The 27,242-nt window shown below is 46.5% G+C and overlaps 2 protein-coding genes across 2 annotated transcripts; one reads left to right on the top strand and one right to left on the bottom strand.

Moving 5' to 3' along the window:
• The first annotated feature begins 1,973 nt into the window (after positions 1-1,973).
• Positions 1,974-22,708, top strand: RNF10 (ring finger protein 10). Its single transcript, XM_054288632.1, has 17 exons — positions 1,974-2,152; positions 7,834-8,036; positions 10,540-10,739; positions 11,735-11,825; positions 12,851-13,035; positions 13,113-13,249; positions 14,689-14,849; positions 15,179-15,307; positions 15,463-15,721; positions 16,324-16,457; positions 16,988-17,105; positions 17,387-17,488; positions 17,962-18,096; positions 18,907-19,004; positions 19,230-19,290; positions 19,441-19,599; positions 20,487-22,708. Exons 1-17 carry the CDS (start codon positions 1,993-1,995, stop codon positions 20,561-20,563), a joined length of 2,409 nt encoding a protein of 802 aa, XP_054144607.1. The 5' UTR covers positions 1,974-1,992; the 3' UTR covers positions 20,564-22,708.
• A 322-nt stretch (positions 22,709-23,030) lies between these two features.
• On the bottom strand, positions 23,031-24,566 carry POP5 (POP5 homolog, ribonuclease P/MRP subunit). The gene is made up of 5 exons (XM_054288633.1): positions 24,513-24,566; positions 24,299-24,441; positions 24,077-24,226; positions 23,492-23,575; positions 23,031-23,309 (listed from the first exon to the last, which is right to left on the bottom strand). Exons 1-5 carry the CDS (start codon positions 24,530-24,532, stop codon positions 23,206-23,208), a joined length of 501 nt encoding a protein of 166 aa, XP_054144608.1. The 5' UTR covers positions 24,533-24,566; the 3' UTR covers positions 23,031-23,205.
• Between the last annotated feature and the right edge of the window lie 2,676 nt (positions 24,567-27,242).

Here is a 27,242-nt window from a genome sequence, read left to right as displayed (position 1 = left end):
CCAATAGAACGACCCAGGCTCTTGTTCATCAAAGGGTGCTTTCAGGAGCCGCAGGAGGCATTTAGCCGATCCTCTCCCTGTTCATTACAGTGACCACAGCATTACAATTGTTTTAGGCAGGGCTAGGCCGCAGCCGGTCTCGCTGGTGTCCCCCGTTACCGGAGCTGCGGAACCGGCGGCGTTCCCGTCGCCATGGGAATGGCAGCGGGCGCGCGGCACGCCGGGCTGGGGAACGCCCCGCCCATCATCCCGCGTCTGACCAATGAGTTGCTGGGGAGCTCCTGGCGGTGACCAATGGCTGGCGGCAGGCGGGCAGGGGGCGTGGCCGGGGACCTCCGGAGCAATGGCGGCGGAGGCGGAGCCGCTGGGCGGGGATGGCGGAGCGCGGCCGGGACGTGGGGGGAGCCGGGGGTTTCCCGTGCCCGGCACACCGGCCAGCGCTGCCCTCGCCCTTCCCGTGCCCGACACACCGGCCAACGCTGCCCTCGCCCTTCCCCTGCCCAGTACACCGGCCAGCGCTGCCCTCGCCCTTCCCCTGCCCGGCATACCTGGGTGCCAGTCGGGCTCTGCAGTGTTGAGTGTGGCACTGCAGATCATGTAGTTAGGGCAAATGTTTGTTACTAATACCTTCCTATTGAGCACTATTTGAACTACATGGTTGTTTTTATTTGGGGGAAGACTTCCTTGTATTTATATTCTTTCCACAGCAAGCTAGTTTGCTAATAAAAATGTTGTCCTTTGCTTTTAAAAGTTTTGTGTCTGTCTACTCTCTATCTGGTACTGCATATGCTCTTTCTTATTTATTTTCAAATGTGGAGGAGCAACTTCATTAGAAAGTTGAGGGGTTTTCCCCCCTCAAATCCAGAAGATCTAAACACTGTGGTAGCTACACTCAGTTTGGTCAGTAATTCTGAGAATAATAGATCTCAATAGGGAACAATCAGGTGTTAAAATAAGGCCTTTATGAGGCTTTTCTTAAAATAATATTTATAGAGGATTGGTTTGAAATGTGTACAACACAAATTCCTGAATTTGTTGATCATACTGGTGTTACAGAGCATGCGGCCTGTGCATACAAAACTAGCAGTGAAGCTTTTGCTTGAGGGCTGTACATTCACATCATGGTATGGATTACGGGGGTAAAGATGCCCTTATATGCTCCACCTGTACTTTTTTTTTAAGAAGCTGGGAATTGCTCTCCCACATAACTTGAAGCTCTCATCCCTAAAACAATGGAAAAAGCAGCAGGAGATGCACTCAAGAAAGCATTTTAAAAGTTAAAATAATTGTCTTTAGGATCCGAGTTGCCTTGTGAGTTTTTTCCCCTTTGAGGGAAAAGTTAAAAAACGTCACTTCAAGCAGGCCTGATGAAGTACTTTTTTTCTTTTTCTTTTAACTTTTACGGTTATTTGCTACAAACCGATAGCAAGGATTTTATACCAGATGATTTTCCATCCTGGGGAGGTGGGGGCGATCCCGTCGGTGCCGGTGAGCAGGGAGGGGCGGGCTCCGGGCTCGGTGCAGGCCCGGCCCCGGCTCCCGGCACGCCCCGCGCGGCCCAGGACTACAAATCCCGTCATGCCCGGGGGCCCGCCCGGACCGGCTGCATCCGGGTCCGGCCACTGCTGCGGGCGACTCGTCGCCATTACGGGGCAGCGGCGGCCGAGCCGGGGCCGGTGCGGCGCCGAGCAGCCGGTGGGTGCCGGGGTGGTGCCGACCCCTCGGGCGGCAGCAGCGCCGGGCCCCGCGGGGCTCCGTGAGCAGCTCTTCTCTCCCCCGCGCCCGGAGCCCCGCAGGCCCGGCCCGGCCTCCCGCGGCCTTCCCCGGTTCGAGCGGAGCATCGAGAAGATGTCGCCATGAAGGAGGCCGAGTCCGCGCTGCGCCGCCCCCGCCGGTCGCCCCCGCGGGCCATGAGCCTGGGCCCCCGCCGGCTCCGCCAGCGCCCGTCGTGCCCCCTCGCCCAGGGCCGCCGCTCGCCCGGGGCGCCCGTTGATGCTGCAGAGCCCGCCCGGCGTGACCCCCGCCGCCCCCGCCATGGACAAGAGCAGCCCCTGCGGCTCCGGTGCGCCCGGATCCTCGGCCGGCAGCAAAGGGCAGCAGCCGCGCTCCGCCTCGGCCGGGCCCGCCGCGGGGGAGTCTAAGCCCAAAGGCGGTGAGAGCGGGGCGGGGGCTCGGGGGTGAGCGGGGGCTGCGGGGACAGGGGCCCTGTGCCGGCCTCGGGCTTGTGCTGGAGCTGAACTTGCCCGTGCCGGCTTGTTTGTGTCTCAGCTGCGTTTCATAGGCGGCGTTTCAGGTCACTGCCTGTTTTTGGTTTCTTTTTCCTTCCTCTTCCGGCTCTGCTCGCTGTTTGGCGAGCTGGGATTCCTGCTCTCCTCTTCTTTTAAGGATTAATGCTTTATCTTCATTAATGGGGTAATCAGCTTGAGCGCTAAAGCCCTGGTGCTATAGTAAGAACATGCATTCCCCAGTGCCTGTGAATAGAGCCCTTCACTTTATCTTGTACCTGTGCTGTTACCCCTCACCGAGGGGTCTGGTATCCGTACACAGCGTTCCCCTTGCCCCGGGGTTTCGGTGTCCTCCTGCTCTGGGGGAGCTCAGGGTTTGCTGGCTGTTGTTTGCTCATCTGGCATTCAACCCAAAGTGTCTCACCTGGGGTTGCAAACAGCTGCTTCTGCTGACAGAGCAGTTTGTCAGAAGCCAGTGTGGTTCCTGTCATCATTGCAAGGTAATACCTAAGCCCACATAGCTCTCTAAACTTGTTTAGGAGAGTGAGTGTGTGAGCGTTCCTGGCAACCTTTTTTTTTCCCCCCTAAAACCTAGAAATGGGGCAGTAGTGATTAAAATTGGTGATTTTATTCCTGGAAGTATATGAGAGAGTGTCAACAGGTTGCTACACCAGCATTGCTGTACTAATTTCCTTCCTCCTCAGTGGTTTGTTTCAGCTGTGTTACTTGAAGCCTCTGGGAAGGCAGCAGTGCACTCCAGAAGGCTAACGAAATAACTATCTTGGAGGTGTTTGTTGGCTCCTTTTTGGACCTTCTAAGCATGGTCATGGCCTGGGTAACCAAGTAATACCTGTTCTTTACCTGTGTTAATTGGCCTTCCCCAGGATTGACAGAAGTGGGACATGGGAGGTGACTCACCCACAGCTCCCCAGGTTGTGGTGTAACTGTGCAATTAAAATTAAATTTTAACTTGGAATTCAAACACTTGGAAGTCTTTTTAAGAAGAGCTTTTTCTGACCCTGTCTTGCCAAGAGACACCTCCTCACTCCAGCTTCTTTTGTAGTGGTGTGTGATGCTGTATGGAGGATTGCTCACAGAATACAAATGTCCTTCAGGAAGGGGTTAAGATGATTTGTGCTGTGCTGGTGTCCCTTCCTGTAGAAGACAAAGTATCTGGACTGAGGAGGGATGTAAAAGGCCTGTTGTTCTAGTCCAGAATAAAAATGTTAAATGATTTTTATGGAGTGTCACCTTTCACAGGTTTGAAATAATGGCACTGATAGCACAGGAGCAGTGGGGAAAGGAATCCTGATGATCTCTTCTACTCCAAAACTTTTAATTAAATAATCACCAAAACTTTTTAAGACTTTTTTTTTTTTTTTTTAATAAAACAGAGGAAGATTTTGTCATAGCACAATTCCACATCAGTGATACTTGTTTCCAAACTACAGTGGAGAGCAGAGGAATGAGTTGCTTCCTTTTCAGGGCATCAAAGAGAACTGGACAGATTAGAATCCCTTTTCATAGGAGGAGCTGTTTATTTAGGAATATCTTAACTGGAGGGTACTGAAAACTAAAACAAAAACATTCCCTTGATTGAAATTAGGGCAAACAACAAAACAGAATGCAGATGGGCAAAACTGTGGCTATGTTTTCATAGCTGTTGGGTGTAGGACACTGGCATGTCACCATATGGAATCTGTTTCTGGAGTTCCTTATCACTGTCCTTGTAGCTGATGTGGTGCACCCCTTTAAGGACAGGTGTATGAATACATAGAGGCTATAGATAATAGGAATGTATTCTGGAAATCTTGCATCTCCTCTGGAAAGGAAGGTAATCTATGCACCACAGACCTTCCTCAGATGGTCACTGGGTTAAATCCAGTCAGGCACTTGCCATTTGATGCTTTCCACAGTTAGCTGTGTAACTGTGCAACTGAGGAAATGAACAAATGCATATTCCTGAACCCTTATGGTAGCTTCTCTTTCTCTTGCAGTGCAGCTGGAAATTGGCTAAATATAGTACTGTATTCCTATGTATCTGTGGAAGTTTGGTTCCTCCTCTCTTTCAAATTTGGCCTCAGAGACTAAATTAAACTGAAAGTTTCTAACAGAAAAGTTTCTTGATGCTGTATTAGTGTGCCAACAGGAATCACATCCAGTTAGAGTGGGATAAAGTAGCTGAGGCAGAATAGGCTTGTTGGGGTTCTCTGCAGTCTGTGGAGCTGATGGGCAGTGTTAGCTGTCACAAACCTTCCTGGGCTTTATCACACCCATGTGAGCCTGCTTGGCTGGGCTGTGGGAGCTCAGTCACCTCCTGCTCACTGGGATGTTTGCCTTGGCAGCAGCAGTGGCTGCTCTGTGTTTTCATGAAACCACTCTGTGGCTTTAGTGTGATCCAGACCCTTTATGCAATGCTGCTGGCTTCAGCACAGCTCAGCAGAAAAGAGGGGGAAAAAGGTGGAAGGAAACAGCAATTCTCACCCCAGCAGCAAGGCAGCATTGCAGCTCCAGTGCCCAGGTGGTCACCTACAGCTGCTTCTATTGCTGTGAGCTTCATCTCCCCTCTCTGGATCTTTGGAGATACAGGTCCTCTAGCTGCAGGAGAAACCACAAATCTCAGGGCTTGCTCCAGAATTACAGAACAGTTTTATTGCTAGTTTTTTAAATTATACAGGCAGTATTTTTATAAGTGTCTTGGAGTGTGAAAGGGTAGATAAATCCACATAATCTGTATATACATACATATATATATATATACACACATATATACATATATATATATATATATATATATATATATATATATATAAACTGAGGACCTGAGTGAAGTGAGTACCTCACCAGCACACTCTGGCTGTTGCTAACTCCTCATTTGCCAAGAAAAGAAACTACCAAATCCAAACTTACCCTGCTTAAAACTGGGATTTCACAAGAGAGGATGGCAGTGAGAATCTTCTATTTTTCTCTGTGCCAGAGTGCAGCCTCTCCTGTCCTGCCCTTTGTGGGAGTGCTGGTGCTGGGATGGATGATAGAAAGCAGAGAGCTCCCTGACATGTGGCATGCTGGGAAGGTTGGAAGGGACAGCATTGCTTAGATTCAGGGTAGGGAGAAGCTGTTCCAATTTACAGATGCATTTTCCAAGCTCCTGGCTGTCTGCTGACCAGTTTCATTACTGCTCTGATGGACCAGGCTTCTGCTGAGGCCAGTTATTCTGGTGGTGGGGGGTGAAACTGCCCATCTGTAAAATCAGGTGTGAAGCATTGTTAGACTGTTGTAGGGTCCTTTTAAAAAAGGCACAAGTGGAATTCTTTCCTATAAAATGTGGGAGTCGCTGAAGTGACTCCCAGAGGCTCTAGGAGGTGCCTTAAAAGGAGCCATAGTATGAGAGGAATGTGTGTAAACCATCTGACTGACAAAGCTGGTGGTGAGTAACTCGATTAAAACTTTAAGTGGCTGGAGATTCCTCTGTCAGCTCCAGGGCTGAGCTGTTTCAAGTTCAGGGACTTGTAAACATCCACTTTAGACTGACTTTTTTGAGTTGTTTCTTTTCCCCATTTGAAGATGGCAGAGAAACTACAAAGTGGCACAGGCACAACAGGCATGTGCCCCTCTAGTGCATTTGCTGAAATTACAGATAGAAGAGGGTGGCTGAGCTCTAAGCTGACAAGTTCTCCTGAGTAACTTAAGGACTAGTCTAAACTGCTTCAAAACTACTTAATTTTTACCAGAGACTCTGAGGTGTTGGTTATTCCTTCTCCCCTACAAACATTCTCAAAAAAGTCTGTCTAATCATTCAGCCAGACCTGGTCACACCCTCAGTGCTTGGCAGTTTCTGGTGTGTTTTTTCCTGATAACACTCAAGCCATGTCCTTTCAGCCTGATGTGCATTAAAGCACTGCCAGCTCTGCGGGCATGTGTTTGACTTACACAGCTGTGCTTCTGACAGAGTTGGTTTAATTCTGAATTAAAGGATCAGCCTTTTGAATAGCAGAGTAAATTACCAATTCTGATGATGAGGTTTGTCTGCAATCTGGGCCTGTCACATCGTGTGAAAGTAATGATAGTGTCCTGTTTTAGCTGTAACTGCAGCCAGAGGAGTCTGACAAGTGCAAGAGACAGCAGACCAGCACAGAACCTGCTCCAGACACTTTTATTGCTCAATTTATTCTTTAGAACTTGGATCCTCAGTGATACACAATAACACACAAACCATCCTGTTCTCAGCTCACCTTTTCTGGGGGTTGCAGGTGGAAGAAAAAACTTAAAACAACAACAACAAAAGATACTTGATGTGGATGATGCCATTCCAGCTGTTTTAAATGCTTGGGTAGATGGGAAGTGGTGCTGGAAAAGGGAAAAACTGGGAGCACTGGGAATGAAACTGCCCATATGAGAAATGTGATCCTGAATCCCAGTGTTGTGTTTGCCTGCCACATAAGATTTATATTAAGGGGTGGGGAGGAAGACTGCAAAGTGGGAAAAGGGAAACTAATAGGCTTTTATAAAGTGCAACTAGATATTGTGTGAGGCGTTGCTGTTTGTGTAATGTTTACTGAGTATCCACAGTGACTTTGGGGCTGGCTGCTGTGGGTAGATGTCTTGTGGGCCTGAGGAGTTTTGTTTCTGGGCTTATCACCATCCCTCTGCTGCAAATAAACCTTGGGGCAGGTGGTGGCAGTGCCTGGTTAAGCACCCAGCCCACAGCCTGTTGTGTGCTTGGGCAGCTCTGATCTCCTGTTAAGACTACTGGAAATGCTTTCATAGCATTAACTCTCTTCTAGCAGTTTGATTTAGCAGCTGTTGAGGCACAGAACACCCTCTGAAGAGCTGGATTGATTTTTCTGCTCTTTATTCCTGCAGTTTTTTGCTTTGTGCTTCATGACTGTGTCCTGTGTTGGGGTCAGTGGTGTGCTAAGGACAGTTTTTGGCACACAGTTGTTGTTGCATAGGCTGGTGGACTTTGTACTTAGGTCTTAGGTATGTGCCCTACAAGGCCACAAAGCTTTTGGTTTGTGCTTCAAGATCAAGTAGCATTTTTTGGCCTGATAAAATAAAAGTATTTTTAAAACAGAATTACATATGCTGGGATCTTTTAAGCAAAAAGTGCAGAAGTGATTGAAAACAGGCAATGGAAGCCTTTAAGAAAAATGCAGGTAGTGGTGTATTTATACAGTGTATTTTATGTGTGAATAAATATGATAAATGGTGTGTTTTAGGTAAATTAAATGAAAGAACTAGTTTTTGTCAGTTCTTGTAATGGGGTATGAAGATGTGGTATGTGATGTTTACATATTTATAACTTAATGTACCAGGTAACACACTGCTACTTGGTGGTGGCAATTCCAAATCTGGAAAAAAGAAATTCAACTTTTTTTATAAAATGTAGAGCACAGCAAATATATTCTTTTAAACTCTTTGACCAACTCTTTGGACAGTGGTAGGAATGAAGTGGTTTGGGTTGCTGGGGGATTTAATGTCCTGATAAACACTACTCTTAAGGTGGTGGCTGAGGTGAGCTCGTCGCTGAGGTGAATTTAGCTGAGGTGCAGTACATGGGACCAACTCTGAGGCTGCTGATCTGATTCTTCTTTTCTTTTCCTTTCAGATGGAAAGAATGCCAGTGGATCCAAACAGCGTTATAATCGAAAAAGAGAAACTTCATATTCCAAAAATGAGAACTTTTCCTTTCAGTCCCGTCGCTCCAATTCACAGAAAAGCAAAGCTTTTAACAAGATGCCCCCTCAAAGAGGAGGCAGCGGCGGAAGTGGGAAATCTTTTAGCTCTTCTAATGGTGGAAGACGAGATGAGGTGAGAAGTGTGATGCCCTGGCTCCAAGGCCTCCTTTCTTGGGAGGAGAGGATCACCCTGCCCTGCCTGGCTTGGTCTGCTGTGTTCAGTGCTGGGTTGGGAAGGGAAAGAGTAAGAGGTGCTGACATTGTTGAGATGCCAGAGGGTGTGTGAGCGGAGCAGCTTGGCAACTACAGAAGAGAGGTGCTCTTTGCTGTGCTCCAAGAGAAAATGCCATCTGAGAATGGGTGCCAAGACAGGCCATGTAAACATGACGTGGGTCCTTTGTGAAAATATATAGTGACACAGTTTCACTGCCCTGTCCCTGCTGGCCACGCTATTTTTAGTACAGCCCAGGTGCCACTGGCTGCCTTGCCCACCTAGATACACCTGGTTCATGTTCAGCTGCTGTTTACCAACACCTCCAGGTTTTTCCTGATGGTCTTTTCCAGCTGCTCCTTCCCAGGCCTGGAGCATTCCAAGAGGCTGTTGTGACCCAGGTGTAGGACCTGGCACTTGGTGTTGTTGAACCTTGCACCATTGGCCTTGACCCATCAGTGCAGCCTGTCCAGATCCCTGTGCAGAGCCTTCCTGTCCTCCAGCAGATCTACATTCCCACCCAGCTTGGTGTCATCTGTGAACTTGCACAGAGCCCTCGGTCTCCTTGGCCAGATCATTGATAAAGACATTAAACAGGACTGGCCCAAATACTGAGCTCTGGGGCACCCCACTCGTGGGGGCCCAGCTGGATGTCACCCCCTGTCCCTCTGCTCCCTGGGCCCAGCTGGATGTCACCCCCTGTCCCTCTGCTCCCTGGGCCCAGCCATCCACACAGGGTTTTTACTCATATTGGTTTGCTTATCCAAGGCATGGGCAGCCAGGTTCTTCAGGAGAGTGCTCTGAGAAGCTGTGCCAAAGGCTTTTCTAAGGTCCAGGCAGACAACATCCACAGCTTTTCCCTCATGCACTGTGTCACCTTGTCATAGGAGGAGATCAGGTTAGTCAGGCAGAACCTGCCTTTCATAAACCCTCCTTGGCTGGGCCTGTCCCCTGGTTGTCCTGTACACTGTGTGTGATGGCTTGAAGGATAATCTCTATAATCTTGCCCATCACAGAGGTCACACTGACAGGCCTGTAATTCCCCACATCCTCCTTCCACACCTTCCTGTAGGTGTGTGTCACATTTGGTGACTCCAGTCAGCTGGGACCTCCCAGTTTGCCAGGGCTGCTGGTAAATGCTCATCACTGCTGCCATCTCCTTCCCTCCCTCCCTGTGGATGGGTCCCATCCAGCCCCATGGGCCTGGGGGTGTCTGGGTGGCACAGCAGGGCACTCACTGTTTCTCTGGAGTGTGGGCTTCATTCTGCTCCTTGTCCCAGTCTTCCAGCTCAAGGGGACCCTGAGGTCAACTGGCCTTACTATTAAAGGCTGAGGGCAAGAAGGCATTAAGTACCTCAGCCTTTTCCTCACCCTTTGCCACTGTTTCTTTCTGCATACAATAAAGCATGGGGATTTTCTTTTGCTCTCTTTTTGTAGCTGATGTATTTATTTATGGAAGCATCTTTGTCTTTTACAGCAGTGGCCAGATTAGGTTCTAGTCAGGCTGTGGCCCTTCACTTCTTTCCCTGCACAACCTCATGACATCCTTGTAGTCCTGTTGAGTTCCCATCCCTTCTTCCTCAGGTCATAAATTCCTTTTTTTTCCTGAGTTCCATTTAAAACTCTGTTGAGCCAGGCTGGTCTTCCCTCATTTTTTGGCACAAGAGGACAGCATGTTCATTTGCCTTTAAGATTGCTTGAAGTATGCCCAGTCTTTTGGACTCTTTTGCCCTTCAGCACTGCCTTCCAAGGGACTCTGCCAACCAATCTTCTAAACAGAAGTTTGCCCTCTGAAGATTGATTGTGTCCAACCAACTCAGAGGCACAAATTTACAGGTGATAGTGGTATTGCAAAAGTTATTGTATTGGCAAGGTAAAACCAGATGGAGGCTTTTATGCTGATGTGGATCTAAGTACTGTAGAGTGTTTGTGGGATTTAACTGATACTCTGGTTTTTCAGTGTTGGTGGGTGAGCAGCACTTCTTACCCAGATCACTGGCTGAGAATTCACCTGCTACCTCTGTTGGATTCTGATTTGTTGCTTCATTATATGAAAACTAACCAAAACAAGTGCAGCCTGTGCAGTCAGTAATCAGGCTTGTATTACTGTCTAATAAAAGAGTATTGTAAGGATTTGAACAACTTCTTGACTACGTTTTGCCAGCTTTTACTTGTCTTTGTAGTTGTTTTAACTCTCTCCTCCTTTTGCTCAGCATGGGGTCAGAGCACTGAGTTCTGACTTTCAGGTTCTCATGCATTTCTAGCACTGCACTACTTGATTTGCAGAACAGGGATGGCAGAAGGTGAATGAGTGAGTAGATGCTGCATGTGCTGTGTGCTGTCACTGATGGGCCTGGATGTCCCCATGTGCTGATGGCTTTGCTGTGAACTCCAGCAATTTGTAACCAGTGCTGTTCTCTCTTAGGTAGCAGAGGCTCAACGGGCAGAGTTCAGCCCTGCCCAGTTCTCTGGTCCCAAGAAGATTAATCTGAACCACTTACTGAACTTCACCTTTGAACCCCGTGGCCAAGCAGGACATTTTGATGGGAATGGACATGGCAACTGGGGCAAAAGGAACAAGTGGGGACATAAACCATTCAACAAGGAGCTCTTCCTGCAGGCCAAGTGAGTGGGAGATCCATGGGGCTCTTAGACTTCTGCAGAGACATGGAGCTGTAAGGGGTGACAAGCCAGGGAATTGTGTTTGGGCCTGATTAATTGTCTTGTCTTTTCCAGGATGAAATTACCTTTCTGTAGTGTTTTTAGTCGTAATGACTATATTTTAAAGGGATGTTGTCTTTGCCTATTTGCAAAGGTATCTGTTGGAGTGAGTCCTTTAGATACAAACAAAAATCCTCTGCTCAAATTTTCCAGCACAGCTTTGGGACGTGACACTCCTATTTGGGAGTATCTGTATAGTTCCTTATAGAATATGGTTGTTTTTTCCAGAAGTTGCTTTATTGAGATAGAAGGGATAGCAGTTGCTAGATGAAAGTTAATCTGAATTAAGTCCCAAAGGCAATTACTTATATGGGTCTTAGTTCTTAAAATGCTGATTATTTTATGGGCCCCAAAGTATTTAGTATAACCCAAATGATGATCAATAGAGTAACCTAGCAGCAGGATTCCTTTTTGACTGGAAATTTCCCCAGAATTTGAAGTGCGTTCAGAGCATCCTATCTCTGATAATATTAAAAAGTATTTTCAGCATTGATGCTTCTGATTTCTCCATAATTTTTATGGTTTATTGTAGTGAAGTCTATTTGCAGGAACCCCAGTAGCTGTAGTTTTTGTGACAAGATTTTTCCCCTTGTGGATTCCCTGTTTTTTAATAGATCCCCATTGCAGCTGACTGTTTCCTACACGTTTCTGGAAAACCAGTCTTCCTGTCTTGTTCAGTACTTACTGTGTGATGTTGTGTCTAACTGAAATTAGACCCACCTGTATCCTGAAAATCTGAGTGTGAACTGAACTCTTGGTTTCTTGTTGATAGAAGTTACTGGCTGCATCCAGCAGTTTGCTGCTGGACAAAGAAGAAGCTGAGAGAATCCTATAGGAGAGTTCTCAAAAAGTTTTTAGAAACAACTGAGTGGATCATCTGTCTCTTTGCCTTTCCCCAGCTGCCAGTTTGTTGTCTCTGAAGAACAGGACTACACAGTCCACTTTGCTGATCCAGATACCTTGGTCAACTGGGACTTTGTGGAGCAAGTGGTCAGTTGTGATGGGCTAGATTTTTTTTTTTCCTTCTTAAGAACCTCAACCTGTCTTTAACTACCTCTTTCCCTCTGTCATGTTACATAAAACTCATCTGTTTTTGAGTTGAGGCCTTTTCTGTCACTCCCACAATACTGGGAAAGATCTGTCATGGAATATATTATGAAATACTTTCATGTCAGGAAAAGAGAAGTGCTAAAATCTATTAGGAAAATTAGCAGCTTCTTCTTGCTTTCGCAGATGGGAGCTCATCAAAAATAGTATCTGACATTCTGTAGACAGAGTCCTTGTGATCGAGATATTAACAGAAAACTTGGGCATGAGTCCACAGAAGAGGACTAGAGTGTAGAATTTTGAAGAATTATTCTGTGCATAGGTGGCCTATCTTGCCTAGCAACAAAATGGAAAATCTCTTGAGAATTGTGGTCAGAAGTTTTGGGTTGCCTCAAGCAGCAATTTATATCTGCCAAGACAGTCTGGTGCATGGTGTAGGTGGAGAGGAGGTAGGCTTACTGCTACCTGTCACTACAAGAGAGCTGAAAAATCTAGGTGCTTGCTTGGCAGTTATGTCTCTGCCACACAGGGAAGCTACCAAAGTGTCTGACTAGACCTAGCATGTTGATGGAAGTGGGTAAGTTCAGTCTCACAGTTACACAGGGCTGCACAAGTCTGCTCGTGGGAGAGGCCACAGAGCTTGCTTGCCTTCTCACTGTCTGAATTCACATGATGGGGATGCTGCTAACTCTTAGAGATGATGAATATCTGAGGGGAAACATGAGAAGACTTACTTTTTAATGTCATTAGAGTAGAAATAAGACCTAAGAAATAAGATGGGTTGCTTAGAAGGTTATTCTGTGTGCAGTCTGAAGGTGTTACTTCATAGTGCACTAATTTCTTGGTAAATAAACAGAGCCTAAAGAGCTGGAAGATAATATGTTAGAGTAGATCTTACAGGTGCCTTATTCTGGATCCCAAGAACTGATTTCTGAGTCTTGTACTGTTCTTCTCATGTGCCATTTCAGCGGATCTGTAGCCATGAAGTGCCCTCTTGCCCCATATGTCTGTACCCACCAACTGCTGCCAAGATCACCCGCTGTGGGCACATCTTCTGCTGGGCATGTATCCTTCACTATCTCTCCTTGAGTGAGAAGGCCTGGAGTAAGTGTCCTATCTGTTATGGCTCTGTCCATAAGAAGGATCTCAAGAGGTGAGATGGTATTAATTAAATCATGCATCTTTTTGCAATGTTATTTTTACACTGCTAACCTCCTCCGTACATTGCAGTGTTGTTGCTATGGAAACACGTCAGTATGCAATTGGTGACACCATTACAATGCAACTCATGAGGAGAGAGAAAGGTGTTCTGGTAGCACTGCCCAAGTCCCAGTGGATGAATGTGGTTCAGCCTGTTTACATCAGAGGTGAGTGGATCTCAGTCCTGGTGGTTGGAATCCTGTTCCTGACTGTGACCAGGATTTGTGTTGGGACAATTGACCCAGGCGTAGCAGCAGAAAAGCTTAATGACCACATATTAACAGTAAACTTTCTACTCACACTGTTTTTCTGTAAAAGCTTTACCTTGTGACCTGTGTCCCTTCAAGTGACTGAACTCAGACTCCTCCCTTCACAGTCACTGCTTATGGTTTGATGTGTCCTTTGTATCCTGCAGTCATTGGTGTGACTCTTATTGCTTTTATTGGCTCTTCAGTGTCCTTAACATTTTTCCTCCTGACTCATTATACAGCTTCACAAAAATAACTGTCTCTGTATCTAAACTATTTCAAGGCTGTAATCTTCAACAAGGTTTTCATCATCTTCACTTATCAGCTGAAGTCAGTGAATGCTATGGGGAAATAATCAAAATTATTGCAAACCTTATTCCAAACATCTGTTGCCTGACATCTTCAGTTTTCTCCAGTCAAGAGTGTGACTAACTCATCACCATCTTATCTGTTAGTATCGCAAAAATTTTGTGACTAAAGAAATAATTTTACTGAACATTGCTGCTTTGTGGGCTGTCTTGGCTCACTTCATTTTGCAGTCACATTTAGGAAAGGCTGCATGCATTTAAACTCTCTGGAAGAAGTCTTCCAACATGTGAGGGATATCCAGCATGCAGTCTGTGGTCTTACATGTTTCTCAGTATTTGAAACTAGGGGACTTTAGGTATTTTCATAAAACAAACAGAAGAACAAATACAGGATTTGAGAACACTAAAGCCAGGAAATTCACCATTAACTTGGTGTCTGTAGAAAGGTTGGACCCTTGGAGAGCAGTGAATATAGGGATTGTGTTAATATGAGATGCTGTGGTTGCTGTAAAGTAACAGCAATGCTCACCTTTTGCTAAACTGCAATTCTTCAGCTTACTATTTCTGCTCTGCTTCTTGTAATAACCTCTTAATGATGTTTTATATGAATTTTTAATACATATGGGCATATGAACTAGTTTGAGCCAAGCCAAGGTGGCTTTGCAGAAATTTCCAGCAACAGTATCTTTGAGAGAAGAGGAAGCAGCTGCAGACTGCATTGTTTCAGGAAGCTTTGACGCCCTCAAGGCTTCTCAAAGGTGATGCTCCTACAGTGTGGAAGTTGAGGCTTCATTTCTGCTGATGTGTAGCAACTCAATGGTGAAGTGGCAGATGAACTGCTGTGTGGGGGAGGTGTCAGAGCAGCTGTGTGACACCAGCTTGTGATAACAATGGTAAATTGTGGATTCTGTATCAAAGTCTTGCTGAGTGTTGTCTGCCCTGAGGGATTAACTCCCAAAAGTGAGCAGTAGCAGAACTTCAGAGGAAGCAGCACTCCAAACTGGTGGCTCTACATGCAGATATTAATGATTTGGTGCTCCTTCTGTGCAGATGACCAACACAGTCAGTATTCAAAGCTGCTTCTGGCATCCAGGGAGCAGGTCTTGCAGCTGGTGATCCTGGAGGAGAAAGCAGCATTACTGAAACAGTATGAGGAAGAAAAACACACCCCAGAAGCCTGTTTCATTGAGGCAGCTATCCAGGAGCTGAAGGTAATAACCTCTTGGGAGCCTTCTGGTAGCTTTATTTTTAAGAGTGTGCTGAGCACCCTTGTTCTGCTGTATGGATGGTGGTGGTGATTATTCTGGTCTCTAGCAAATTGCTGGTATTTGCTGCTGGAGTAGCGTTTTACACCTTGGAGGAGACTGTAGCCTTTGGGCCCCACGTATCTGATGTGGTGTTCAGGATAACACAGCAGAATGGTTTTTCTGGGATGGTATTCCAGTAAAGGAATGCCAGGGCAAGGCTAAAAATAACTATAGGGGTGGTTTCCTGGCTTAAAGGGCAAAATTGAAACCTTATCCACTTGGATGATTTCCAGGAGCGAGAAACAGCCCTGTCTGCTGACCAGGACAAAAACAATGGCATGGCTGGAATCAGTGCAGCTGTGGAAGAATTGGTCCTAGAAAGCTCCAAAGCTGTGGAGCCTGCTGCTTCCCAAGAGAAAAAGGTGGGTGACAAATCTGCTCTGGCAGATCCTGTTAACACTTAATTCTGCCACCTCACACTGCAGTGTGTGGGGAGCTCGTGCCAAAGATTTTTGCAGAGATGATAATCTTTGGAGTAGGTGGTGTGGTACTAACTCTATCCTCTCTGCTGTGGTAGTGTGATGTGGAATATCTCTCTGCATTTGATGAGGAGCTTGTGGAACCTTCCTCTGACCTGGCAAGTTCCTTTTCACCTCCTGTGGAAGTAGAAGAGGCAGTGCTGGATGAGGAGGAAGCACCTGAAGTGGACACTGTAGGAGAGCCTGTTATGAACACTGTAGAGGAGCCAAATCCAGCTGAAACAAGCTGCCAGGAATCTAAAGATACAGTTAGCAGTGGACATATTGGCAACTCTCCTTTTTACTATTTTTATCAAGGTGAGTGCAATGAAATCCTAGAATCGTAGGGGCAGAGATGCCTCCTTTGGGACCCTCCTTGAGAAATGTCAGTTCATTAGATGCAGCTAACCCCTGTGAAATAAAAGTCCCAGAGGAACTCAGAAAGTAGCTTTAATTTTTTAGTGGAGGATGTCCTGAGGTGGGGAAAAGGGTACTGAAAATGAACAGGCGAGGAAGGAGTGATGATGATGAATATTGTATTTGTGGTGTGCCCTTGTGGCAGGCAGGAATGATGAATGTGACTCCATATTCTCAGAAGGCTAATTTATTAAATAATGCTATACTAAAGAATACAGAAAGGATACTTAGAGAAGGCTAAACGATAATAGTGAAAGCTCATGACCCTCTCTCCAGAGTCCTGACACAGCTTGGCACTGGTTGGCCAAAGAATCAAAACAATTCACAGCAGAAACCAATGAAACAATCTCCAAACACATCCCAAAGGAGCAAAACACAGGAGAAGCAAATCAGATTATTATTGTTTTCCTTTTTCTCTGAGGCTTAGCAGCTTCCCAGGAGAAAAATCCTGGGCAAAGGGATGTTTCAGAAAATGTGAGTGTGACAGATGTGTTGCCTTTCAGCGGAGGATGGGCAGTGCATGTACCTTCACCCTGTGAACGTTCGCTGCCTTGTGCGTGAGTATGGCAGCTTGGAGAAGAGTCCAGAGAAGATAACTGCAGCTGTGGTGGAGATAACTGGCTACTCCATGACAGAGGTAGTTATTTTATCCTCTTATTAATTAAGGACCTTGTTTTAGCAGGTTGGTCACTGTAGAGGAGACTTAATTCACTTCAGTAGTAAGCCATTATAAGTATGAATGGGTAGGGATGCTAATCTGTTAAGGGCATCTGTGAAAGGTGCTGGGCCTCATGTTGCTTTTGATAAGTAGGCTGCAGTATAGATTTTTTTTTTTGGTAGAAGGTCCACTATAAAAATAATGTTGCAAGTCTGGTATTGCAGAATTTATTCCAATGATGTGAGTGAGAAGGGAGGAAGAACATGAAAATCAGTAAGCAAGCTGATGTAACTGCATCTAAGTCTGATTATGATGTAGCTGGTGGAGATCTTGGAACATTTGTTTCTGACTCAGGGCATCTATCATGTGTTTGTAGTTTTTAAAGTAACCATTGTGTCACTGCTGCTATTTTTTTTCATTTGATTTGATGACTATTGTGCATTCCATTTCTGTTCATCACCATGGCTGCCTCTAGTCCTTGTGGTGATAAATCACTCTCTCTTTATCAGGATATAAGACAGCGCCATCGCTACCTCTGTCACTTGCCCCTCACCTGTGAGTTCAGCATTTGTGAACTGGCTCTGAAGCCCCCTGTCATCTCTAAGGAGACTTTAGAGTTGTTCTCAGGTTTGTAGTTGTTCTTACCCTTTTAATGGTAGAAAAAAGAACACGCTTTAGAACTTTACTCCTCTTGCACCGCCTGTCTGGTGACTGCTACACAGAACAGCCCCAGCTCACTGTTTCATAGACAGCAGTTACAAAAAATCCCAAATGCTTGGAAGAGCATATGTTGAATGTAAGCATATTTTGTTACTAATGTGTTATAAGGCTGTTGTCAGAGCTGGAGGAACCCTTGCCAGAGTATTGGTGTGGGTTCTTTGATATCCAACATTGTGCATTGCTCCTAGATGACCTTGAGAAGAGGAAACGTCTGCGGCAGAAGAAAGCTCGCGATGAACGGCGGCGTGAACGCAGGATTGAGATGGAAGAGAACAAGAAACAGGGCAAATGTAAGTGCTGATGGCACACAACTGGTGGATTTCCAGTCATATTTGATTTCTTGAGCTATGGGATGAACTCTGAGGCCTGTAGTTTGTAGTGTGTACTTAGAACAAGATTACAAAGTATTAGGAACAATGTCTGTGTAATGAAAAGCATAAGCTGTTTTAGTCAGGATGTTAAGTGATGTTATGCAGTTACTGCATACTTGTGCATTTTGGGAGGGATGGAGGGCATTCAAGGGCACAGTTATCTCCATGGTGTACATAGCTCTCTGTTTTTATAGTAATCACGATGTAAAGTGAAAGTGAAGAAAGCAAAAAAAGGCCCAGAAACTGCTTCCATCCAGCAGAAGGACTTGTGCTGGTCTCCAAATAGAGGGTGGAAAGAAATGAGTTGGCACCTCCTAGACTCCTGAAATGACTTGCATATTGGCAGTCCTCCCCCACATTGTGTAGTGCTTTAATTTAAAATCTCTTTCTAGATCCAGAGGTCCATATTGCTCTGGAGAATCTGCAGCAGTTCCCTGCTTTTACCTCTTGCCCTGGAGAAACTACCAGCGTTGATCATCAGGGCTTCTGTCAGTCTCCTCTTGGCAGAAGCCCTGTGTCTCAGACAGGTGAGCATCTGGAAAAACACATCACATCTAGCTCTTGATCCTTCTTTTGGGATCTATTGCTCAGGTCATCATGCTAAACTTTCTCAATATTGATCAAAGACAGCTTTTTTTCAGAGCAGCTCAGCTGCTCCATCCCTGAAAGTGTTCAAGGCAAAGTTGGATGGGGCTTGGAGCAATCTGGTGTAGTGAAAGGTGTGCCTGCCCATGGCAGGGGGTGGATTGAGATGGTCTTAACATCTTTTCCAACCCAAGCCATTCTATGATTCTGATTCTTTCCTAAGCTGCCTGTGAGTTAATACACAAAAGGCAGACATGGTTAAGAAACATTCTCTTCCTTTGTCTGCTTTTTGCTGCCTCTACCTTGACAATATGAGATTTGCACTGTAGTTACCCCATTTTTTACATAAGGCAGAAGAAAGGAAACGCCCCAAAAAGGGAAGAAAAATGTTTACCAGGAAAACACTACTGGCATTTTTTCTTTCTATGATCTCCATCTTCTCCAACACATTATTCTAAAATAAACCCACAAAAAGCACCCCCCCAGCTTTCCAAAATAAGTAAACAAAACCCCTCAAGCAAACAAAAACACCTCAAAAGAAAACCATAAGCAAACTTAAATTTTCCTTAAATAAAAAGATTGAGGAAATTTGAGAGATCCCACTGTGCGACTGATGGATAGAACCCAATGAGATCAAAATGAGTAATTACATAGGATATAAAAACTTTATTTATGTTACATCCTGATAAGCAGCATAATGACTGCCTTGGCTAAGTGTACCTGGCTTTAATTCTCAGTTCCTTTCTCTGTAGAGTCTATTCCAACTCCATTGTCACCTGCTGCCAGCCAGGTCAGCCCATTGCTCTGTGGAAGCTTGGAAGAAGAATCTCCCTTCCCTTCCTTTGCCCAGGTAAACCATGTAGCAGAGTGAATCTTCTCAGAATTACCTGTGTCTTGGTTGGGGATTAGGCTGAGACTACAATTGCTTCCCCTACAAAAACAATGTGGGATAAATCTTAGGGGAGATATCAGAAGGTTTGAGTGCTTGAAGGGGTTTCTAGATTTTCTTGCCACTTAGGGGGGTCTGCAGGATTGGAGTGTGGAATTTAATCATATCCTATAACTGTTGTGATAGATGCTGAGAGTTGGAAAGGCAAAACCAGAGACGTGGCCTAAACCTGCTCCAAAGACAAGAGGTAAGAAAATTTGGTATTAGTACTTCAGGTTCTTTACCATTCACCTAAATCTGAGAAATCTTGTAACTTCAAAAGAAGGATCTGGAGTGTGGAGGGGCATTTTTGTGGTGGAAGTTTTATACAGCCTTTTACACTCCTTCCCTCTTTCAGATGAGAACACTCTGGCACTCCCTGTGCCTGGAGAGAGTGATGGAGAGAGTGACAGCTCTGACCGGATACCTGTGCCCAGCTTCCAGAATTCCTTCAGCCAAGCTATTGAGGCAGCCCTCCTGAAACTGGACAAACCGTCCACAGCTGATCATTTATCAGGTAAAAGGCAGGGAGAAGGGCAGGAAAGCTTTCTCAAGTGAAAAAATTGAGTATTTCCCCTTCTTCCTCTGGGAGAAGTGAAAGCAGCAATTTTGAGGACCAAGAATTGGCCAGAGAGCAGTTCTGAAAATTGTTAGGTTGTGGTTTCTGAACAGCTTGACCAGGGCTTCTGTCAGCTTAAAGCTCTTAGTGGGAGCTGAGATCTCCAGCTAGCAAAGAATCCTGTTAGGACAAAGATGGCTTTTTACAATCATGTTGGCCATGTCTCTAGTGGAACCTAAATTAAGCTCTATCTTAAGGAAGTTGAGGTTATACATTTCTAAACTGAAATACCTGAGCTGCTGAACTACCACTTCAGTTTGACCAAAATGTCCAGGTAACTGCTAGCTGAAATTTCAAATTAGGGAATGTGAAACAAATTGAGATAAACTTTAACCTAGTGCTGGCTGGTGAAACTTACTTTTAATGCTCAGTTCTGATGTTTCAGCTTTGGCTTCTGTTTGGAGGCTGCACTGGATGGAGACAGTTGGATGGGAGGGCCTGGGAATTTCAGTGGAGTGTCTGCTCCAGTTGTGGTTTTTTTGGACACATATCAAAGTGATACTTGTTGGAAAGGCAAACTGCTGCACACTGCAGTCCCAGGATCTGCTGTTGCAACAGCAACTTTACAATCATTTAGGCATGTTTATAACTGTGTTCAGATGTGATGGAGTCTCCCTTAGTTCATCTGCAGTAATTTTTTTGCTAAACTACCTGGTGTTCAGTAAATTGATAGTAAGTGTTGTGGATCTGTAGAAGCCACTTAAGCCAGGGAAGACCATTTATAATATCTGTGTGATGTTCCTGTTCCATGAGAAGAATGACAGTATTGTTTTAATTCTCCACAGAGGAAAAGGGAGGCAAGAAAAGAAAGAAACAGAAGCAGAAGCTATTGTTCAGCACCTCTGTTGTTCACACAAAGTGATTCTGCTATTCAAGAGAAGTTTCCTCTCCTGGTTTTCTTTTAATTTTGCTTTGTTTTGCTGCTATAGTTTAAGTATTTAAATTTGAACAGCCTAAACTTGTTTTTCCAGGACTTCTAGGGGCTTCAGGAGGAAACCATGATAGTATATGTTGAAGTAACAATTTTTGATTCCAACTGCTTAATGAATTTGTACTGAAACAGAGTTTTGGAAGTAACAACCCAGAGACAAATCTGCCAAGGCTTCTAGTTGCTGAGTCAGTCCTTTGGGCCTGATAAGCAGTGTGAAAGTCCTTACAGGTGTGTGGCACTGCCAAAGTACTGCAATATTACCCAAGAGAAAAGGCAGAGAACCTTTATTTTCCTGTAATTATTCATGGGCAGAAGTCCAGCTGACTGACAGTAGTGCTGTTGCAGTAAAGCTGTCAAACTGCTCTCTTGAGAAACTGGTTTTGGCTGCACTGGATACAGGCAAAACAGCTTATTGGCTTTAGAGTGTTAGCTGCTATATCTGTTCTTTTTCTAAAGAGCAAGAATTCCTCCTGTTCTCCTGGCTTGGAAAGATAAAAAGCTGAGGTGAGTGTAAAGCAGAACTTGGCTACTTGGTTTTAAAGTGGCTTGATGAATTTGTATTTCAAAATGGCACTAGTGGTAGAAGGAACCTCCTGACTTCTCTCAGTTGTTCAGGTCTGTTTTAATGTGGGTGAGTGAGGCTGCTACTTTTTGTTTGTTTTTTGCCAACCATGGGCTACTCAATTCTTTTTAACCTGGTCATCTAGAATAAACACTCCCCTCTAGGGCTCCTGGTAACCCTCTGAATGATGGTTTGACACTGGCTGCTCTTGAGTTGGAAAAACAACTGATAGCTGAAGTCTGTAGATAACTTTTACACCCCAGCAAGAAACTGGGGTTCTCTTGTACTGGGCTAAGGGCCTGGATGTGCTTGGTTCTGGGATTTAAGTTGATCTGTGCTATGAACATGTCTCCTCTGGACCCCTCCCTGCTCTTTCTTTGGGTGGTCACATTCTGCACTGCTTGTGGTTTGATTTGAGCTACTGAGTTAAGTGGTGTGGATTTTGTTGAATAAAATGAATTTTAGGTGTCAAGTACCAGTCAAGGCCAACAGTTGCAATAAATCAAACGCACACACGCTCACAGTGCTGCAGCTGAACTGTCACAGCAGCCTGGAGCCCTGGAACATTGCACAGGGTCACATTTTACCTTCCTGCTGGCAGAATTAATTGCAGGCTGCTGGTAAAAAGTGCCACTGAACTTAGGGAGGGAGACTGACAGTGTCTTCTCCTGTCTTCAGCCCCAGTGGCACAGGCTTCAGTGTGCTCTGTCTGTCTGATATTGGTCTGAGGCACCTGGAGTCAGGTATTCCAGCACCACTGGCACTCAGTGGCTGTGTCCCTGTTCAAAAAGCTGCTATCAGTGCATGGGTGCTTGATTTCAGAGCAGCAGGCTCCACACGTGTGCCTCATGGGAAGCTGGTACCAAAGAGTCCATCACATGTGGCTGTCAACCAGAAAGAACAGGAGAGGGGCAGGTAAAGAATATTCCAGCTGCTGCAGGAGGATAGAGGAAACACCTGCAAGACATTCCTTGAAAGCAGCTTGGCTTCACGCTTGGTCACAACTAACCCCACTCAATGAAAGACAGTACAGCTTGTCAGGGGACTGCAAAGAAACTAAGACAGGATACCTGACAGTGTAACACATCTTCTGTCAACACTTTAAATGCATATGGGAAAACAGTTGATGAGGGCAGAGAAAGCAACTAATAGGGATTCAGATATGCAGTGAACTGTGGTTACAGCAAGTCATCTTAAACTAAGGAACAGGAGTAACAAAACTTAAGTGTCTAACCAGTATCTGTTGTGTTCTGTTATCTCTGCACATTTATAGTCAACTTTTCTTTGCATTGGGAAGAGAGAATAGCTGGAGCTGGTGTAACTCACCTCCACATGTCACAGGCACCAGGCTAAGGGAAGTGATGTGGGCAAGGCAGGCTGTCCCTGCTGCAGGGCTGTCCCCACAGGGACAGCATCTTCAATTGTATCTTGTTTTCCTATGGATTCGAGATAATACCAGCAATGCTACTTTCCTGTAACTGATTGGTGTAAACTTAATAAATATCTAAGCAGTACTTGTACCTATGAGTTTTATAATGGGGGGGATGGAGTTGAGTCTTGCACTCTGCCATACATTCCATGAACTCACTGCTCCTGTGTACACAACTGGTGCTTTTCTCACTCAAAACAGTGACAGCCCTGTGGCTAACAGTGCACTTAAAGTAAAAAGCAGATGTTGGTGCTTTTTGTATGCTGAAGGAGACTAACTACATTCCTTGCCTGTGCCAACTGCCTAAAGCTCCCTTCTACCTCAGCATGAAGAACACGTTGAGCTGCTGCTCTCCTCAGCAGTGCAAGTAGTTTTGACTCCTGGAGTGAAACAGGCAAATAATCTACTTAAGTGAAATAATGTTTTATTTTTTTTGTAAATTTAAAAACATTTGGAATGGGGAATGAAGTCTAAATATGAACAAATGCTTTTCCAGTACCCTGCACTGCTTAACACTGAAGATAATCAGTCACATCTTGAGTAAACAAGTACAGAATAGAGGTGAACAATAACAAGTGCCATTCAGTCTGTCTCTGTGCCATCATCATCCTCCTCATCTCCACTTTCAGACTGCTCTTCTGTAAGGGAACAGCTCAACAAGGACTTCTGTATGCATTGTCTTTCCTCTGCAATAAAGAAAGCAACAGAGGGTTAATTACTTGATCTCTTCACATACACTGGACTGTGCTCCACTTCTAAAGACAGAAACATTTCTCAGGCCAAGAATTCAGAAGTAGCCCATCATATCCTACAAAAAACCCAGGAATTGGTGCTACAAAATTTTAGGAGAGTGGCTGGAGAAACTCACCTTCATTTGTACAGTTTTGCAACAACCTCAGCAGCTGTGTTCTGTTATACTGAATCAGGAATTTCTGACATGTTCTTATGGTACCTGTGGAAGTCACAAGAACAGCATGAAACGATCTACACAACCAAATGTTTCAGAGCTGCATGTGTATTTCACAAAGAGCATTGTATCAAGTGACAAATGCCCCAGGAAACAAGGTTGTTATTGTAAATGCTACAAGGGGGCTGCAGACTTCTGCACTGCTGAGGTTAAATGGTGGAGTAATAATTTCAAACATGCAGTGCCTGTTAGTTCCCTTGGGGGTTAATTTTCACAATACAGAAGATACTATACTTTGAAAATATATTTTAAATTATGTAACGTTGTATTTGCTGCTCTGGTTTTGAGATAAATATAATGAAGCTTCAAGCAAAGTTAACGAGGCTTTCAAAAAAAAGAACTGCTGGTGCCTGTTTCTTATTTGGATCTGCTGAAGGCAGATGTTATTAACACAGAGGAGTGTCTGTCGCATCCAGAGCAGCACCACGGCATCATGGCCGGTGTGATTAAAGCTCCGTCCTTCCCCCGAGCCCGGGCGCTGCTGACCTCCGACGTGCAGGGTGTTGAGGGAGCAGGGGTAGCGCTGCCCGCGGCTCTCCAGGTGCCGCACGAAGGGCAGCGCGGAGCACAGCAGCCGGTACGAGTCCTTGCGGCAGCGCAGCAGCACCGTCCCGGTGTAGGCGTTCAGGTACTTCACTGCGGGACACACACGCACGGTGAGCGGACCCGGAGGGACCCGTGCCCGGGGGCCGCCCGTGTCCCCCGCACCTGTGAAGGAGATGGAGCAGCACGCCAGGCCGTAATCCCCGTGCACCCGTGTGATGGCGTCTCTGACGGCGAGGCCCAGCACGCGGTCCTCGATGCACTGCCGGCACCGCGGGTCCTCCGAGATCACCTCGCAGAGCACGTACCTGCGGGACAGCGCGGCGTGAGCGGCGCGGCACCGGCCGGACACGGCAGCGGCGCCTCCCGCCCGCCTCACCTGTTCTTGAAGCGCACCATGGCGGCGGCAGCAGCGCGCGACGCGGACGGACGGCAGGCCCAGCCAATGGGGAGGCACCTCCGCGCTCTGTAGCCAATGGACGGCGTGCAGGGGCGGGGACAAAGGGAGGACAGCCTGGCCCCGCCTTCCGGCATGGGCTGCGCGTGCGCGGTGCTGCCGCGAGCTGCCCGCGGGTCACGGAGCCAGAACCGCTGAGGGTGCAAATGACCTCAGGTCACCGTGCCCATGCTGTGACCTGTCACCACCGTGTTAGCCAGAGCACGTCCGGTCTTTCCTTAAACACCTCCATCACCCTGGGTAGTCCATTCTTATGTCTGATCACACTTTCTGTGAAGAAGTTCCTCCTCACGACCAACCTAAAATTCCCTTGGCGCAGTTTAACACAGTGTCCTCTTGTCCTGTCGCTTGTTGCCTGTGGGAAAAGCCCGATCTCTACGGACTCCGGTTCCCTTTCAGGTACTTGTAGAGAGCGATAAGGTCCCTCCTGAGCCTCCGCCCGGTTAAACACCCCAAACTCTTCTCAAACACGCCCCAGACCCTTTCCCAGCTCCGCAGCCTCTTCTGGACACACTGCACTGTTAGTGGAGGAAATCCTGGCACGCTCTGGCTGGGGTATATCACACCTCAATATCCTTCCTGAACTGGGGGGCCCAGAACCGCACAGAGCCCTTGAGGCGCGGTGTCAGCAGTGCCGAGTCCGGCGGTACGATGCTCCCCGGTCCCGCTGCCCGCCCCGGTCCCGCACCCGCCGGGTCCCGCCGTCCCTCCCGCCCTCCACCAGGGGGCGCGCGCGGCGCGCGGGCCGGCCTGAGGGGGCGGCTGAGGGCGGCTGAGGGAGCGCGGCGGCTGCCGAGGGTCCGATGCTTCCCTTTAGTCCCTTTCGCTGCGGTGCACCGACCCTCCGTGGCCAAGTCCCCCTTGTCTTGTGCCTACAAAGTCTAAATGAGGGAGACGGGCCGTCTCCGTGCGATGGGAGCCGCGGGAGATCCGGAGGAGGCGGGCGAGTAGCGGCCCCTCGGAGGCCTCAGCAGAGCATCCACAGCCTCCGCGGGGCTCCTGGAAGGGCTCTGTCTTTGCCACCCTCAGAAAACAGCTCCAGTATTTATAGCTCCTCAGGCTCCAGGTATTGGGGATTTGGGGATATGTGCTAATTAATTACAACAGCTAAGAAAATTGTGGAACAGAGCTACTTCCTATAATTATTTCTGTAGTGGTGTCCCAAGCTGTGATGTGTGACACTGTGGAGGAAGCAGTGAGGGTTCATTGAAAAGATCTGGTAGGAGAATTAACTGAGGAGAAGGGAATGAGGGGAATAAGGGAAAAGATGTGAGGTAGATATCTGAATGTGAGATGGGAGAAAGAGTTTCAGCGAGGTTCTTGGAGCCAAGTCACATAGGAGTGCTGAGACAGTATAGATTAAGTGGGAACTCATTGCTAATTCAGAGGGGAAACATCTTTAATGACCTTCATTCTAGACACAGAAAACAATGATAAAGCCAGTGGAAATCCTGTCCTGGGTGATAAACTTCTGCCCTCTGAAACAGATGCCTGTTCTGCTGCTCTCTCCCCTTGGCTATTAACTCCTCTCCTTCACCTGTGATCACATTTTCGGGTCGTGTTTTTTCTAAGAAGTGAAAAATGTGAATTGCCTGAGGAGAAAAAAGCTCAAAGCCCAGCATGGACTTCTAAGAGACCTTTTCTCTTGGGCCAGGATCAAAGGGACTGGGGGCAGTTTTGAAGCTAATGCAGATAGAAGCATTTTCTTGATGAGAGGACTGCATTGCATTGATCTTTGCCATATTGCTCTGTGTTTTAGTATCCAAATGGGGATCTAACTGTAATCTGTTCCACTTGTCAATACAATGAGCTCCTAGGTGATAAGCTAGTCTCACATTTTTGAACAATATTAAAGTTCATGAAGATTCCCACTGATTTTCTTTGTGGAGTGAGATTCCAGTTTAGGCTTACAGTTTGCCTGCCAGATCTGTTTCCCTGCTGCCCCTGTGCTTGTGGTGGCATCCCCCATCCTGCCTTCCGACAGGGCTCGGGTTGCCCTGTGCTGCTCAGGTTGCTTTTATCCATCCCCTCCTTTATTTCCTTCTTGCAGAGGCACGCTGGGCTCTGACAAGCAGAGCATGTGAGTGCACTGTGCCCTGTAATCCAATAGGACATGTGCACTGTGCATGCTACAGGCTGGGCCCTGTGTACAGCACAGGCTCTGCTTTCGCTCCAGAAGGCTGATGAGGAGAGACATGGTGCAGAGAGCAGAGTTGTGACATAACCCTGTGCTGTTCCACCCAGGGTATTGCCTTAGCTCCCTGTTGTTGTTTGGAGGATGCCCAGAGCACACCTGGGTCCCCACAGCTCCCTGCACAGTCACTGTCTGTGTTAGTACAAGGTGTGCAAGTGCAGTCAGGCATCCTGGTGTGCTGAGCTGACAGCACAGCACTGAAAGGTTACAACATCTTCACGTTTGTTTTCCCATCTCCTCACTCTCATCCTCTGCCAGCTCTGCTGTGTGGATTCCAGTGTCAGGATTCAAGGAACTGTTGCAGGTGATGGTGAGTTATACACTCGAGGTGGGAAAGAACTGTCTCCTAAGAAAAGATCTGAGAGAAAAAATAAGAAAATGCTATTTAAATGGAAGAGTGGGTCAAGAGATCTGCCAAGAGAGAGGCTGGATGTCTCTCCTGCAGACTGGGAGAGAAA

Source organism: Melozone crissalis, unplaced genomic scaffold (genome assembly GCF_028551555.1).
Source record: "Melozone crissalis strain CALT ecotype California unplaced genomic scaffold, PUWL_Pcris_2 ptg000063l_1, whole genome shotgun sequence".
NCBI classification, from domain to species: domain Eukaryota; kingdom Metazoa; phylum Chordata; class Aves; order Passeriformes; family Passerellidae; genus Melozone; species Melozone crissalis.
The sequence above is the reverse complement of the archived record's forward strand: the minus strand, read 5'-3'. Positions and strand labels throughout refer to the sequence as shown.